This window comes from Leopardus geoffroyi, chromosome C1 (assembly GCF_018350155.1).
Source record: "Leopardus geoffroyi isolate Oge1 chromosome C1, O.geoffroyi_Oge1_pat1.0, whole genome shotgun sequence".
Lineage (NCBI taxonomy): Eukaryota > Metazoa > Chordata > Mammalia > Carnivora > Felidae > Leopardus > Leopardus geoffroyi.
This window is the reverse complement of record NC_059328.1, coordinates 4,221,797-4,238,428: the sequence shown is the minus strand read 5'-3', so window position 1 is coordinate 4,238,428 and position 16,632 is coordinate 4,221,797. Positions and strand designations below refer to the sequence as shown.

Below are 16,632 nucleotides of genomic sequence, written 5' to 3'. Positions count from 1 at the left end.
GAGGTGGTGCCAGACAGGTCAGAGCTAAGGTGCAGGAGAGGAGCAGAGAATGAGATTTCCCACTAGGGCAGGCTGACGGATGGCTCCAGGGCCCTGACCTCGACTCTCTGGGCAGACCCATACTTGGGCCCCCACAGATCCAGCCAGCTCGGAGGGGCTCAAGCTGGCCTCCACTGCGAAGGACCTTCTGGCCTATGCACGTCCTGTTCCCAAGTGGAGTAGACACTACCTGTACAACTGTGTGGCTGCATCGACTTGGCAGGGGCGGAGGCGGGCATCCAACACAGGCAGCTTACAGCAAAGAGTTTTATTACGTGGATGTTACACAGGAGAACACGTCACACGGAACACTACACATGTGGCTCCCTTGACCTCAAAGAAGTAGCTGTGAATTCCAGTGCAAAACCAAAGAGAGGAGAGCCACGCTGCCCCAGGGGGGACCCACGGTCCCTCACTCAGAGGGGCGGCTTCTTCTACCTGCCTACCATGCAGAGCCGGGCGAGACTGTAGGCCCAGAGGGGAACACCTGGTGTGCCCTGTGCCCTGCCCACTGCAGCCACTGCCCCACATCTGGTCATAGTGGGCTTCAAAGGCTCTGGCAGCCTGGCCCTGGATACTCTGGGTTTTCCAAGGCCACCCTGCTGGCTTCTGGGTTTTTCCTGTGGGCTTCTGGCCTCCAGAGGGCATCAGACGGGCATCCAAGCCTGGGTTAAGATGCTTGAGGGGGAAATTCCGATTTCTGCTGCTCAGATGTCAAAAAGCTCTGCCTCCTTCTCCTTCCAGAAGGAGAAGCTGCGGTCGATGTAGCGGCAGATGTCCTCGTTGCTGAACTCGCCCATCTCAGACACCAGCTCCAGGGGGTCTTCGACAGGGGCTTCGGAACCAGGAGGGTCCCACGTCGGGGGAGGCGCGGCTGGCGGAGGGGGGCTGGGGGGCTGCGGCGCAGGAGCTGGGGCCTCGGGCTGCCCCTCTGGCCAGTCCACCGTTTGACCCGGAGGGACCTTTTCTGCCGGCTCTCCCTCCTCCTCCGCCGCCTCCCCCTCCTCCTCTTCCTCTTCTTTTTTCTCTTCTTGCTCCTTCTCCACTTCTTCTTCCCGGGCTGGCTCAGCCTCCGGGCTGTCTCCAAAGAACTGGCGCCTGAGGTCCTCGAAGCCGTCGCTCCAGGTTCGTCGGCCAGCCTCCACCTCCTCGAGCACCACGCGGTGGAAGAGGCGGATGAGCTCCCACGGGTGGCTGCCCAGCCGGTCGAACATCTCGTAGCACAGCAGGTGGCGGAACTTGCGCTCCTCGCGGCTCAGGCCCATCTCCAGCAGCTGGAAGTAGCCGAGCATGAAGAGGTCGAGCGTGAGGCTGTCGTAGCGCGGGGGCGCGCCGCCGTCCAGGGGCGGCAGAAAGTGTTCGGGCCAGTACAGGCCGTGAGCCAGGCCCGAGCCACACGAAGGGCGTACCGGCACCTGCCGCAGCAGGCTCCGCCAGTGGCCCAGCAGCTTGCCCACCACCTGCCGCTGCTTCAGCAGGCGCAGCAGCCGCGCATCCGGGCCGTCGCCGGCCGGCGGCCGGAGAGCGTCGGCGGCCTCGGGGCCCGGGCCTGTGCCGGCGGCCACCACGCGGGGCAGCAGTCTGCGCAGGCGCGCCTGGGCGTGGCGCCGGGGGCCGCGGAAGGTCCACTTGCGCCAGTGCTCCAGGAAGAGGTAGACGATGCGCTCCTTGCGCATATCTATGTAGTCCTGGACGCCGCGCAGCTCGGTGGAGAGCGACGGCTGGCGCGCCAGCTGCTGGGGCTCGGGCAGCGCCGCCTGGTGGTCCGGCGCGTCGGGCGGGCCCAGCGCGCCCACGGAGTCCCAGGGGGCCGGCAAGCCGTTGGCGACCGGGGCGCTTGGTTCCCCGGCGCCGGCAGCCACGTAGTCCTCCTCGAGGATGGGCTCTCGGCCCGAGGCGGCGGCGGGAAGCGAGAGCTTGCGGCGCGAGCCGCGCGCGGGCGCCGAGCCCTGGGCGCGTAGCTCGTAGACGGCGCGGAGATGCTGCACGGAGACGCCGCACTCGAGGATCTCGCGCGCCACGGCCTCGCGACACCAGCTGAGCGAGTGCGAGCGGCCGAGGCAGAGCGGACCCGGCCGCCAGGGCGCGTCGGGCAGCGGTGCCAGCGGCTGGCCGGTGTCGGCGGCCAGCAGCTCGGCCAGGTGCGCGGGCCGGCCGCCCAGCGCGGCCAGCAGCGTGGCCATGCTCTTGAGCAGCGTGGAGATCTTGCTGCACCAGGCAGGCAGACTGGCTGCGCGGCCGTGCATGCGGCGCGGATCGACGGTGAAGCGCGGCGCGGAAAGGGCGGCCGAAATCGGCAGCAGCTGCTCCAACTCCAGCTCCAGCTGCTCCAGGCGCGCCTCCAGCTTCTGCGCCTTGTGCAACACCTGCAGGTTCTCGATTTGCTGCTCGATGCGGAGGATGTCGGCTTCGGTCATGAGCTCGCCGAAGGGCCCGAGGATGGCGTTGTGCGCGCTGGAGTACCTCCAGCCCTCGCGGGGGTAGCAGCATGAGCTGGCGGACGTCAGCTAAGGCGGGGAAGACAAGAGAGGGGAGGGAGGCGCGTCTCCCTCTGGCCCGGCTCCCGCAGCGGCCGCCGGGGGGCGCCCTTTGCATGTCCTGGGTGGTGTAATGGCTCCGCGGGGCTCTGTTGGCAGGGATGGGCCACGCCCGGCCGGCGGGTGATTACACTGGGGCGAGACTTCGGCCCAGACCGCTACTCCGGGCGCTGGGCAGTGTCCACTTTGGTCGCTGGCGGGGTCGTTGGGCGCTGTTGCAGAGACTGAGCGGGCAGAGGGAGTCTCCACACCTGGCTTGGTTGCTCATTACACCACCGAAGGAACATGCAAAAGGCGTTGAAGCTGCGACGCCAGGCTGCCCTTTCCCACCCCATCTCAGGGCTGCTGTTTGGAGGCCACATCCCAGAGGGACCTCGCGCATACTGATGACCTCTTGTCAGCTGTCCCCGCAGCCCGAGCCCTCCCTGTGCACGCTGTCAGTGTTTTACTGCTGAACCAGCTTGAAGCCTCAGCTCTCACCCCTTGTCCGCGGCACTAGGGATGATAATCAATTTTATGAGCTAGGTGTGCCAGGAACTTCTGAGAGTTTCGTTCATTCCTCCCTTTAGTGCTGGGCTTCTGCAGCCTGGGCTTGGGGTGGGGGGGGGTCGTCCTCACATCCTCCCGGTTCATCTTGACCCACTACAATCAATCCGTTCCCTCACAGACACACAGGATGATGCTAATTCCCTCACTTAACCCCTCTCCCAGGCTCCCTACTGCTGCAGGAGAAAGTCCATTTTCTTCAAGGCCAGGACTTGGTGATCTGCCCCCACTGATCTCTCCAGCTCCACCCCTGTACTGACAGGACAGTCACTGAGCCTGCTCTTTGCCCCACTCTGTTCCCAGCCCACCTCTTGCTCATCTTCCAAGTCCACCTTGGACTTCACTTCCTCCTTCATAACACTGGCCCCACCCCAAATAGGACGGTGGGTGCAGGGCAGCCCCAGGCCTCTGCATGCCCCATCCCAGTGAGGGCAGTGTTGTTAACAGCCCCGTCCCTGGCTTCCCTGCTCACTCAGGCTCTCATGTTACCTTGTTTTGTATTCTTGGGGGCACTTATCTCTACTAAGATGCTGTGTTTGCTTGTTGGTTGGCCCCCTCCCGCCCCACTCCCCAAAGCCACCTTTGAAAAGGCCTTGAGATATTCATCGCGAATCCCTAGAGGCTACAACAGCGCACAGAACACAGCACCCAGGAAACACGTGCTGAGCCGGTCAGTGGCAAACCACCCTGCCAGCCAAAGACGGTCAATCATCTGACAGATAAGAAAACTGAGGCTGGATGAGGCTCAGTCTCGAAGGCTGGAAAGTGGCGGTGCAGGAAAGGGCCCAGGCCAGTCTGACTGCAGCCCAAAGCCTGTTGGCCATGCAGAGGGCGGTCCCTGGACCAGCAGGTCAGTCTCACCAGGAGCTTTCCAGACACGCAGAATCTCAGCCCCACCCACAGCTCCTGCATCAGAATCGGCATTTTTACAAGATCCCGGGCGACGTGAAGCACGTTCGCGTTTGATGAGCTTTGCCCGTCTCACGGAAGGACAGTCCCCAGGGCAGGGGAGGTCCTCCAACCCTGCTTCCCGCCCCCCAAGGACAACGGGAGCCGCCTGAGGTGGAAAGGCCCCCGCAGGCCGGGCGGCGATGTGGGGGATGGTGCCCGGGTGCAGAAGCCCCGCCCCACCCACCTTCCGTCTCTGCTCCTCCTCCTCCTGCATCTTCAGCTGCAGCTTGCGCACCATCACCTGGCGCTTCCACTCGGGGATGGGCCGGCCCTGCTCATCGTGCGTGGGGATGAGCGCCTCCACATCGAGCTGCACGCCTGGCGCCGGGGTGGCGGGCGGCGCCGGCGCCACGCTGCCGTTGAGCAGTGTCTGGGGCCCCACGGCCGGCGGGGTGGGGCTGCGGGCCCGGGACGGCGCGGGCGACGCCTGCGGCAGCGGCGCTTCGGGCTGCGGGGAGAAGCGGCGAGGCTGAGTGACCGGCCGGCACGGGGGAGGGGGGGCCGGGGCGGGGTACCTGTCGAGCCGCCTACCTGGGAGATCGGCTGCCCGCTGCCCGAGAACACCGTGGTCAGCCCCTTGCTCTGCGGCGTCGGCTTCAGACTCTTGCCGGCCTTGATCTCCGCCAGTAGCTCCGAGTTGTCACCCGTCGGGGACATCATGTTGAAAGACTTGGTGCCTGCACGGAGGCAGGAGAGGAGGTGCTGGCCAAGCGGGGGGGTGGGGGTGCGAGGTCTGCATCCCCGCCGTCCCTAGCCTGCCCCTCTGCCTCCCCCTCCCCAAGTCTTTCAAGTTGGGAGGGGCCGGGCCCCAGATGACAGCTCTCCAGATCCCAGGCCCTGGGGGCGGCTCTTGGGTACCCCAGAGGCGGGCTCCCCGCTGACAGCTCACAGAGCCCCACCATCTTCCCGGCCCTACTCACGGGGCATGGGGGCCCTGCCTGGAGGCCCCTGGGAGTTCATGCTGGCTCTTGGGCCGGCCCTGGGGACTCCAGCGAATGTCTCCACCCAGGACACTGACTGACCAGCTCTAAGACACTACCTGTCTAAGGCCAGCCACCCGACCTTTGTCCTGGGTTCCCTGGCTCTGCCAGCCAGGGTGGAGTCTCCCTCCAGCCCTCTCTGCATCAGCAAAGCTCAGTGACCCTTGGACTGAGTTGCCTGGGGCCTCCGTGGCTATATGGGCTCAGGACCCTGGATACCAGAACCAAGCCAGTCCCCTCCCCACCTCCCACACAGACAGACAGACAGACATGGACGCAGACACACTGGTTGCAAGCCTGTCGTGTAGCAAAGCGCTGCTCAGCTCTGGGGGACCTAGGAAAGCGGAGCCTTTACTAAGGATACGGGGTGAAGTCACCCAGGAAGAAGGGCCAGGTGAAAAGCATGCAAATAGGCAGGTGCACGGAGTTTGCATTTTCTGACAAGGCCCGCGGAGGCGGCTGGGGTTTGGGAAGGGCTGTCTTTAGAGACCCAGGGAGGGGTGAGGGCTGGGTGAGGGGAACAAAACAGGCCAACAGCTCTTGGGTTCCCCAGGTTGGGGATCCCTGAGCGAGCAGCAGGAGGGGTAAAAGGGAAAGCTGCCAGGCAGGCACTGGCAACAGGCTCATTTATTTGGGCAAAACTGAAAGCCATGGGTAGAATGTGTGTGTGTGTGTGTGTGTGTGTGTGTGTGTGTGTGGTGGAGGTAGGAAGGTAGCTGTGGGGCCAGTGGCCCCACCTGTAGTGTGGAGGACCCCTGGCCTGCCAGCCCCTGGCCCTGCCCCCTCCTTTTTTTTTTTTTTAAAGCCCCAGGTCCTTAGCCTTGCTTCCCCTGAGCGTGCCTTGTTCCCCGCCCCACACCTCAGCCAGGAGCCCCGCACGCAGCTACTCACTCTTCCTGTGTCTCAGGACTCTCACTTCTAGGGATTGAGAGGAGAGAAGTGACAGCAAAGTTAGGACAAGGAGGAGGCCGGGGTGAGGCTAGGACAGTGGGGGGGGGGGGTGGATAGAGAAGGGAGGGCAGGAAGAGGGGAGGGAGACATGCAGAGGAGGGGAGACAGGAGAGGAGGAATTTTCCAGCTCATCTGACCCTGGCTCAGGCTGCTCTGGGGCTCCACAAGGGTGGCCCACCCAGTTCCGGGCTTTACTGCTGTCCCTGAGGACTGGGTAGGGCTGCCACTGGCCCTGGTTCCCCCAGCAAGGGCCTCAAACTTGGCACTGGGTTGGGATAGGGCACCCAGCCCAGGCTCTGCTGAGAAGGGGTTTCTGGAGGAGCCCAAAGTCTATTTTTCTTCCGTTCCTAGCATCAGCCTTGCTCCAGAAAGAAAAAGCTAACCCCAGAGCTAGGGCCCTTTCTGGAGGCTCAGCTGGTGGTGGACAGGCTACAATGGGCCCTGGTCAGCAGGGGCTGAGGCTCCATAGGGATCTGAAGGGAACCCAGGCTGGCCCTACCCTGGACCCGGTTCTACCCTTGCACTCCTAGTGAGGGACATGAAGCTTTGGATGTCACTAAACATGGTCCCTGCACGGAGTGGCTGGGTGAAGAAGGCGTGCGCGCACACGCACACGCGCGAGGCACCACCTCCTGGGCCTTGCAGGAGCCCTGGCATGCAAGAGACTGCCCCACCTCACAGGAGAGAAGCCAGGAATCTTGTTCGCCAGCCTAGACCTTAAAAGGATGCCCATGGGGGTCATCAGGAGGGAAAGGGCAGAGCATGATGGGTCACTGGCCTTGTCCCCATAGCCGGGTCATAGCTGGCCTGGGGCCTCTGGGTATCTGGCCAGGAAGAGCCCCTGAAGCATCCGAGAAAAGCTAGCTGGCTTGGAGGAACAAGAGATGGGGGTGAGGAGCAGAAGAGAAGCTCAGGATAGAGAAGGGGCAGGACGAAGGTTGGCCCCTGCCTCTTTGAATCCAGTTCTACTTAGAGCTGCCCAGTTGGCACCAGCCCATGAGGAACACCAGCCGCCAGAGCTGGGAGGCCTTCCCTGCTGCATGGGACGTGGGCCCAGAGAGGTCACTGAGGTGCGCGGAGATCACACTGAGGCAACCCAGGGCCTCCTCTTAGGGTTAGGTCCTCACTGGGGTAGGGGCTTGCCGCAGGAAGAACGAGTCGGAAAAGAGGGAGCACCAGGGCGGCAGCAGCAGCTGGGGAGCGAGGGATGTCTAGGCTTCCCTCCCCTTCGGGGCTGGCACCGCCCCCCACCCCTCAACCCGCCCCTACTCACTGCCCGTGGACGAGGAGGAGCGACGCTGCCCGCAGCCAGGGCCAGCGCCCTCGAAGGGCAGAGGTGGAGCCGGCGGCGGCGAGCTATGGGCCTCCGGCAGGGGCGGCGGCGGCGGCGGGGGCGGCGGGGGCAGCTCCCTGGACGCCTTGGGGTCCGCGGCGCAGCCGTTATGCACGTGGTTCCCGGGGAGGAGCGCCGCCTGCGGGGGAGCGGAGGGGCTGGCGAGTGAGAGGCGGGCGGCCGGGCCGGGTCCCGGGCGGCCGGCGGGCGCGGGCTGGCAGGCACGCACCTCCTCGCTGTGCGCCATGCCCGGGCGTGTGGCCAGCGGCTCCCCGGGACAGCGGCCCAGCTGGCGGTAGTAGTCCCCCGTGCTGGGCTGCTTGCTGAAAGCGCGGGGCTTGCGGCTGGAGTCCTGCCTCCGCAGCCCGTTGTGGCCGTCGCGGGAGCTCAGCTGCGGGAAGACAGCGGCGGAGGGGCTTCAGGCGCTGGTCCCCGGGGCCTCCCACGCCCCGCCCCCCCAGCTCTTCACTTTCCCGGGGCTCATGGCCGGCGGCCGTCGAGGGGTGCAGGCAGCCGGGTTCCCAGGCCCTCCGGTCCTCCGAGCGGGGATGGGGCGAGGGTCCCGGGGAAGGGCAGGCTCGGTGGCCCCCCCAGGGAGGGGTTCTGGGCGCAGGCCAAGAGCCACAAGGGCCCCCAGTGAGGCTAGAAGGGGCGGGACCAGGGGCGGGTTGACCCAGCCCAGTCGCCAGGGGGAGCCGGAGACGGGGCAGCTCGCAGTTTAAGCCAGCGCGAAGGCCTCTGCCTCACCCCACGCCTGGCTACCCGGCCGTCCCGCGCGTCCACAAGGCTCTGCCGAACCCTCTCTTTCAGGGACCCCGACCCCGAGGGAGCCCTCTCAGAGCCCTTGTCCTGTGAGGCTCCTGGTTGCCCAAGGCTCTAAGCCGCGCGGTCCCGGGGCTGCTCCTACCTGCGCCAGTGCCGGTGGCCCCCGCTGTGCACCTGGCGGCGGGGGCGGCATGGACCCGACACCTGCGCCACCTGATCCTTCCTCTCGGGTTACAGCCCAGCCCTTGCCCGCCCGCGCCCAAGAGCGCCTATGAGCTCTGTCGCCCTGACATCACCCAGGGCCAGCCAATCCCGCGCCGACCCACTCCCAGCAAGGGGGGATGCCACGGGGGCTCCACCTGCCTCGCCACGACCGGCCGCAGCGCCTCGCCTGCCCCGTAAGCCAGATGTGGCCCCGCCCCTGCTCCGCTCTCCCTCCGCTAGGTGTCGAGCACCCCAGCCCTCGCCCCCCTCCTCCAACTTGTCCCCTCCATACCCCGTGGACGGAGTGCGGGAGCCACCCGAGCAGTGGAGCCCCGGGTGTTTGGTACCCCCGGGTTCCGGGTCACGCCCCCGCCCTTCCCCTCCCGCATCTGGAAACCATCGACATCCGCGTAAGCGACACCGACACCCGCGCCTAAGCCTCGGGTTTCAGGGGCGGCAAGGCGGGCTCGGATGACAGCGCGGTGGCCCGCCCCATCGCAGCTGCCCCCTGCTAAGCCTAGCCCAGGGAAAAGGACATGGGGCGGCGGGGCCAAAGGCCGAGTCCCTGTGCGGGGGCTGTCCCCTGATCCACCCCCCCACCCCCCGCCCGTGCGTCCCCGCGGTGGCCCCGGACCTCCAAGCCCCACCCGAACCGGCTCTCGTTGCAGGAAACCCGACACCACAGGATTTGTTTTCTGGGCCAGCCCGCCCCTCGGCGCCCCCTGCAGCCCCAAGGCGCGGATGCCGCGACCCTGCTCCCGCTGCGGTCAAGCAACGGCCAGGCCCAGGGGGCGGAGGCGGGGGCGTCAGGCGCAGTGGGCACACAAAGGGCCCTTTGTGGAGCTGCCTGTCGCCTGCGGCCCTGCACGCACACAGCGGGTAGGGGCACGGGACCTCAAGATCCTGGGGCTCAGGGGAGTGGAGGGGGCACAGGCTGTGCTTTGGCCAGAGCCCACACGGCGGGCCAGGAAAGTCCGCCCGCCCTTGGCCCTCTGCAGTCCTCTCCTGGGCCCTCTCCACCTCACAGAGATGAAAGGGGAACCCGACTGACAGCCTGGCCGCAGATGGCATGAGGGGAGGGTGGAGTCGCTGTGGAAATTGCCCCTCCCCTCCCCCACCCAGTGGCCTTGTGACCTGGGACACCTGTGGGCAAATTGGTTACTCAGCTTGGCTCCGGAGTGGTTTGCCTTGGGCTTGAGGGAGAACTACAGGTCAGGGCTCCCACAGGACCCTCCGGAGCCTAGACCCCATACTCAGCCACCTGTGGTCTCAGGCTGCCTTCCATGTCCCAGACCAGCGGGCTCTGCCCTGTTGGCCAGCACCCCGGGGGCCCCCTGGGGGGCTCCCCGACTAGCATTCTCAGCCACCGAGACTAGCCCTCTGGCTCCAGAGCCTCAGCCAGGACCCCAGAGGCCCTGACATCCTGGGCACCTCACACTCAATGTGCCCACACTGGACACAGCCCCCCTCCCCACAGGCTGGCTTCTCCCCCACACGTCGCATCTCAGGACTGGCCCTTCCATCGGCCTGGGCACTCAAGCCTCAGACTGGGTAGCCAACCTCAGCTTTACCCTCCCTCAGCCCCCACTGAGTGCTGAGTCCCTCTCTCCCTTCCTCCACCCTCCTCCTGGCCCTCACCTTCCCTGCCCCCTCATCTCCCACCTGGAAGACAGCCCCTTGGGAGCCATTCCCCACCTGAGCCTGGGGCTCTGGGCACAGGTAAGTCTGCGGAGGGGGCAGTCTCTGCCAATTCCGTGACCGCCCCACCACACTGTGCAAGAGGTCAGGGAGGACCCAGCTCCCTGAGAGGCCCGGCTGTCTGATTATATGTTCCTTCACCCATCACCAGTTCCCGAGAGGGTAGTGGCTTCGTCTGACTCATCTCCCTGTCCCCAGTGCCCAGCCCTGAGTCCCCCACGGGGCTAGCCAGGAGTTTGTACTCTTGAATAGGCCACTGGCCTGGCCCCCCCCCCCCCGCCCTGTGTCCACGAGCCAGGCAGTCTCTTGGCCTCAGCCCAGCGCTGGGAGGCAGGCAGCTGGGAGAAGGTTCACTACCTCCTTCTTGAAGGCCTCCTTCTCCACATGGCGGAGTTTGCTCTTGGTCTGCACGTAGATGTCCGCGGCATGTGGCTCCACAGGGGGCTTGGGAGCCGGGTAGCCTGGTGGGGGTGGGGGCAGTTGGGTGCTTGGGGGTGGGGGCGGCGGAGGGAAGCTGGGTGGTGGTGGTGGTGTGGTTCTCCCCATCTTGCCCTGGGGTCGGCCCAGCTCGGGGCTCAGCATGTCCATGTAGCTTTGTATGTCTGCGGCTCTGGAGCTGGCAAGGTCTGGGGAGGGAGGGAAGGCGGGGTGTGGGAGTTTGCAGAGTCCCCAAGACTGAGACCCCCTTCCACCCGGAAGCAACGCGCCAAGGGGTGAGGTGGGCTTAGGGATACGGCTTCTACGGCTCACTGGGAGCCCCAGCAGCGCAGGGCCCAACCGGAGGGTGAAGGCGTAGCTCCTGAGCTCAGACCTGACAGGGCCGGGCGGCAGGAGTCCGCATGGCCATGCCCCAAACTGCAGGGCCACCCCACCATCTCTGCGGCCACCACCTGGCAGCAGGAAGCAGGTATCACAGGTGGATGGCCACCTAGGCTCAGCGTGTGGTCAGCGCGTGAACACTCGCGTGCCCGCCTCTGCCTAACATTTGGCGTTGGTGTGTGCAGGTGTGCAAGCATCTGCGCATTTCTGTGTATTTACAAATGTGTTTGCATCGGTCTGTGGACGTGGGGTGTGCGTGTGTTAACGTGCACATGTGCCCGGATATGGGGACGGAGGGTTGTGTGTCTGTGCTGTAGTGTAGGTGCGTGCGTGCATCTGCACGGTGCGTGTATGCGCGTCCCTGTGTGCTGTGCAGACACGTGTGCCCTCTTGAGGGCGCACAGGTGTGTGTCACGTCTGGGGAACATCTGTGTGTGTGAGCGAGTGAGTCATCTGCAGGGGGCGCGTGGGGTTTGTCCCAGGGAGAGTACATGTGGGTGCACAGGTGTGCTTGCGAGCAGCACACACCAGGACAAGTGTCACCGGCCTCTCACCAGGACCAGCAGCCCTTGCTGGTGACCTGGGCAGCCTCCGGCGTCAGCTGTGGGCAGAGTGGGCCTGGGGCTGGCCCTCAGGGCCCGGTGGTCTGTCCCGGTCTGCGCCCCCTCCTCCCTCCTCCCTCCTCCCGGCCTGGCCCGCTCACCACGTGGGGGGCGCCGGCCCTTGATGCTGGAGTGGCTGGAGGAGCAGGAGTCGTAGTTGGAGAGGGTGCTGGTGGGTGAGCTGAGGTCAAAGTTCAGCGGCTGGACCGACACGGTGGTATCGGGTGAAGACATGCCCGAGTCGGGCTGTTTGGTCTCCAGCTCAGCAGACGGATCCCGGGACAGCACGCGGTGCTCCACACTCTGAACAGGAGGGAAGGCAATGAGGTCGACAATGAAGACCGGTGCGCTCGGGCCAGGGTCCTGCTCCGGCATGTCCTTGCTGTGTGGCCCGGGCCGAGCCGCTTCCCTTTCTGGGCTCCCACCCCATAATGAGAATGTCTGTCGGGTTCTTCCCAGGCTAAGATTCAAGCCCAGCCCCCTCGCAGCAGGACCCGGGGTTCCTGGGAAACTCCCACCCCAGCCCCTCTTTGCTCAAGGGGGTGGAGAGATGGCCGGAAGAGGGGGCCCTGGTCTGGACCCCAAGGGCAAGACTGCCATGGCACCAGCCAGAGGGGTGGGCTCCAGTGTATCTGCGGGGAGGGGCTCAGGAGCTGCAGCTGATGGGAACACCTGGGGCAGGTGGGGTAGGGGAGGCGGGTGGGGCCCCCCAACTTGCAGGGAAGACTGATTCCCCATTACCCGGCCAGCAGCCCTGGTCTCTCCCTGCCCTACTGGGGCAAATCCCAATACCAGCCCAGCCTGTCTCCTGATGGGGCCCTTGGAGAAAGGGCAGGGCCTGGGGTGGCCCAGCTGAGTCGGGCTCAGGCCACAGGCATGCTGTCCCCACCACTGTCTATGCCCCGCCCATGGGCCTGACCCTCCCATGGGACGGGAGCGGGCTGGGGTGGGGGCTTGCTTACATTGCCCATGCTGGCCTTGCTGCTGGCAAGCCCGCTGGCTGCCTCCGTCTGCTGCCTCCTGCCCAGGCCTGCTCCTCCCTGCCCTGTGCCCCCTCCCCTGCCTGAGAAGTGTCACAGGCCCCCTGGGAGCGGGAGGCAAGCCTGGCACCAGGTAACAGCTCAGCAGCCCTGCTCATTGGCCCTGTAATTAGGGGCTCTGTGGGAGTGTTTGCCTTTTCTGGGCCAGCATTCTGCATGGCTTGGATCTGCAGCTCTGCTGCAGCTGGGCCTGTCTGGGTGAGGGGGCCGAGGGGCCCACAGCCCACCCAGTTCAGCGGGGCCGGGCCGGGCCCTGCTGCCTCTTCCATGAGCCAAGGGGAAGCATAGGGGCTGGGCTTCTGGTAGGGGGAAGATGAAAATGCTCTTTTCTTGGCCATCAGCAGTGGGCAATGGGGGTGCCCAGTCCTGACCCCACGGAGAGCAGAGGTTAAGGGCCCAGGCTCTGCAGCCCGGAACGCTGGCTTCAATTTTCACCTCTCCCACCTACTAGCCAAGTGACTTCGGGCAAGTCACTTATCCTTCCTGTCGGTGGGGATAACAGTATCTCCTGCCCCATTAAGGTATGAGGAAGATTTTAACAGTTAGTGAAGGGCCAGAGTATGGCAGCCAGTACACGCTACACAATGTCAGCTGTTAGTATTAATTTACTGTGAAGGCTGAGATTATGCTAGAAAGTGCTGGCAGGCTGCGTGCCAGAGTGAGGATTCAAGGGATGGTGTTTATTGCTTATTTATTGCTTACTTAGAGACGGAAGGGCTGGGGCTTTGTGCCTCCTCCCACCCCACCCTCCAAACAGAATCGTACCCTCTCTCAGTGGGAAAGAGCCACCTGTGGTGCAGAAACGCCCCTCACAGCATCCACCCCTGTTTGTATACCCTGGTGACAGACCGTTACGCTCTCTGGGCGGCCCTTTTGGGGGGACATTCTTCCTTGGGTCCAGCTGCAGTTTCCGACCGCTGGGCCTAGCTGTGCTCTGGAGTACCCAGCACCAGGGTGCCCCTGTGTGCTTGCAGACAGGGCAGACGGTGCCGTGGGCAAAAGGCCATCCCACCTTCTCCCCTCCAGACCTCATTTCCTAGTCCCTCTTCTGGCCAGGCTGCCCCTGGAGCTGAAAGGCACCTGGGAGGCCCACCCTCTGTCTTCCCTCCTGTCCCAAAGGCATTACACCAGATGAGGCAGTGCCCTGAACTTGGAACCAACCACACCTGAGCTCAAGTCCCAGTAGGTTACTTCCCAGCTGCATAACCATAATAAAATAATTTAAACAGAGTAACAGAAGTTTCGTTATGAAGCAGCCATGAAGTGAGCAAACATACACTGTCGTGGTCGAGAGCAGTGGCTCCAGGCCATGCCTCTCAGACTCCACCACTTAACAGCTGTGTGACCTTGGGTGAGATGGGGACATTAACACCACCCACCTTAGAGGTGGTGGAGAGTTAAATGAGCTACTACTTGTGGGCTGTGGGCAGGTGAATGGACTTGACCATTCCCATTGGTATGTAAGTGTCTTGCGATTTCTCCAAGCCTTCCTTCTTACCAGGAGGACGCTGGTCCTCTTCCCCTTGACCCTTTTCCTTCACCCCCTCCCTCCTCAATAGTCAGTGGCTCTGGGCTGGGAAGGGTAATGGTCTAGGACACTTCCTCATTGTGTGACCTCGGACAAGAGACAAGGGGCTTCATGTGTGCGAACCTCAGCTTCCTCCACGGTAAAGGGGTAACAACACCTACCTCTGGGGGCAGGGAGAGGCGGGGTGGGGGACGAGATTAAGCAGGGGGCAGCGCCAAGGTCGTACCAGGCTCTCCACGGTGCGCAGGTAGCGGGTGCAGTGGCTGTGGCCATTATAGTCCGAGAGGTCGGCCGCCGTGTATCCGTCACGGTCGCGGACGTCCAGCTCCGCGCCGTTCACTACCAGGATCTGGCAGCACTGCGGGGGTCGAGTACTGAGGACCCCGGTCGCCAGCCCGGAACCCCCGCCCCCCCTCACCGCCCCGCGCCGGGGCAGGGTTGTGCTGAGAGCTCGGTGCCAGCAGAGGGCGCCCGTCCCACCCCCGTCCGCTCCGGCCCCGCCCCCCCCCCCCCCTCTCCGGCCCCGTCCCCACCTCCAGCTCCCCGTTTTCAGCGGCGTCGTGCAGAGGGGTCCCGCCCCACAGGTCGGCCGTGATCTCGCCGCCGTGCAGCAGGAGCCAGCTGAGCACTTTGGCGTGGCCGCGGCTGGCCGCGAAGTGCATGGCCGTGGCGCCGTCATTGTCCCGCTCCGAGAGGCTCACGTCGGTGCAGCTCACCTGGGCGGGAGGGGGCGGGGGAAAGACGGGCGGGGGCTGGGCGCCGGGCCCCTCCAGGCCCCGCCCCCGTCGGTGCCGGCGGCTGGGCGTGCAGACCCCGCCCTTCCCCGGGCCCTGCCCCGCCCCGGAGCTCACCAGCCACACGATGACCGGGCAGTGGCCCATCTGCGCCGCGGCATGCAGCGGGGTCATGCCGTCTTGGGCTCTTACGTGCGGGTCCGCGCCGCACTCCTGCACCAGGTACTGCGTCACCTCCAGGTGGCCCTCCTGGCACGCCAGGTACAGGGGCGTGGCACCGTTCTTGGTTTGCGCATTCACTCCCCTGCGGAGACACAGCACCCACCTCGGGCTCTCAGCGCCCACCTGCCCCCAGAGCTTCTTAACGCCCCTCGCGCTCTTTTGGGGAGCTCTGGAGGGCCGGGGGCGTGGGTTGGAGGAGGTTTAGTTACCGGGTCGCGCTATACCTGACTCCCTCTGGACTGGGTCCTGTGCCAGCCTCCCTCAGGGGGGCCCCTCTGGCCTGGCCACTCCCCTCCAGCAGCCTCCCTGCTTCCGTGTACATCTGACCGAGTTATTCCCTGTCCTCAGTAAATAGCTCAACCTCTTCATCAAGGTCTACAAGGATGTGGTGAGCTGGCCGCTTCTTACCTTTTCAGCCACACTGAACCACTGTCACCGTGAGCCCCCAAGTCCCCAAACCTTCTGTCTTACCTTTATGCCTTTGATCAGGTCCCTCTCTATCTGGAATGCACTTCCTTCCTCCTCCCTAGGACTCAGTCCAGATCCCTCCTCAGTGAGGCCTGCCCTGATTTCCCCAGGCAGAGCCTGCCTTTCCTATCTCTGTGCCCTGTACGGCCCTGGGCTCACTCCACGGACTGCCTATCATGCTTGATTGAACATAACTGATTTTGGCCTCTGCCTCCCCTGGAAGACTTAATTCCCAGAGGGCAGAGTAGTAGGGTTGCCAGATAAAACACAAGACGCCCTGTTTATTCTGAGTTGCGAAACAAGAAATCATCTTCTAGCATAAGTATATCCCAAACAAAGCATGGGGCATACTTATACTAACACGTTATTTGCCGTGTATCTAAAGTTAAACTGGATATTAACTGTTGTTAACCTGGCAACTGTACAGGAGGCCACCATTCACCAAGCACCTCTGGTGTGCTATATATTGGTGGGCGGGCTGGACTTCAAGCTGTATGACAAAGCTGTCATCATCAAGACAGTATGGGACCGGCACAATAACAGACACTCAGATCAATGGAACAGAATAGAGAAGCCGGAAATGGACCCACAGACGTATGGCCAACTAATCTTTGACAAAGGAGGAAAGACTATTCAATGGAATAAAGAGTCTCTTCAGCAAGGAAGAGGGAAAGCCTGACAGCTACATGCAGAAGAATGAACCCGGACCACCTTCTTACACCAGACACAAAAATAAACTCCAAATGGATGAAGGACCTAAATGTATGACAGGGAGCCATCAAAATCCTCGAGGAGACAGCAGGTCAACCTCTTCGACCTTGGCCGCAGCAACTTCTTACTCAACACGATATTGGTGGGCAGGTTCTCATCGAATGCCCCAGCTTAGGTCCTATTGTCATTCCCGTTTTGCAGAGGGGCGATTGAGGCTCAGGGGCTTTGACTTGCCAAAGGTCACATAACCGGTAAATGGCACTGGAGCGTATGTTTGTGATGCAGAGCCTGGTGCATGCAGTAGGCACACGGGGAGTGAAGAGGCCGCTCCCTGTGCTCACTCCTGGGGCTTCCCTGAGGCTCAGCTTGCGGGTGTCATTGCTCCTCGTGCCCGTTCCCCAGCTGCTGAAGAAGAGTCCTAACCGGGGAACTGGGAGTCAACCCCATGAGGTGGAGTGCTGCTGGGAAACAGGGAAGCTGGCCCTGCCCCTGACGGAGTCTGGG

The 16,632-nt window shown here is 63.9% G+C and overlaps 1 protein-coding gene across 17 annotated transcripts in view; it reads right to left on the bottom strand.

Annotated features, from left to right (window-relative positions):
• The window catches only part of ESPN (espin), a 31,830-nt gene that overhangs the window by 2,592 nt on the left and 12,606 nt on the right, over positions 1–16,632 (bottom strand). The window contains exons 3-13 of one of the 17 annotated variants that reach the window (XM_045475472.1): positions 14,845–15,031; positions 14,527–14,745; positions 14,220–14,351; positions 11,527–11,728; positions 10,362–10,630; positions 7,567–7,728; positions 7,278–7,476; positions 5,945–5,971; positions 4,605–4,750; positions 4,258–4,521; positions 293–2,546 (exon numbers count right to left, since the gene is read on the bottom strand). In XM_045475472.1, the coding sequence (XP_045331428.1) occupies positions 747–2,546; positions 4,258–4,521; positions 4,605–4,750; positions 5,945–5,971; positions 7,278–7,476; positions 7,567–7,728; positions 10,362–10,630; positions 11,527–11,728; positions 14,220–14,351; positions 14,527–14,745; positions 14,845–15,031 (3,607 nt within the window). In that variant the 3' untranslated portion in view covers positions 293–746. Of the gene's footprint in view, positions 1–292; positions 2,547–4,257; positions 4,522–4,604; positions 4,751–4,993; positions 5,888–5,944; positions 5,972–7,277; positions 7,729–8,244; positions 8,492–10,361; positions 10,631–11,526; positions 11,729–12,387; positions 12,458–14,219; positions 14,368–14,526; positions 14,746–14,844; positions 15,032–16,632 lie in introns of those variants that run through there. The other 16 variants (XM_045475481.1, XM_045475483.1, XM_045475469.1 and 13 more) reach the window with 16 other exon arrangements.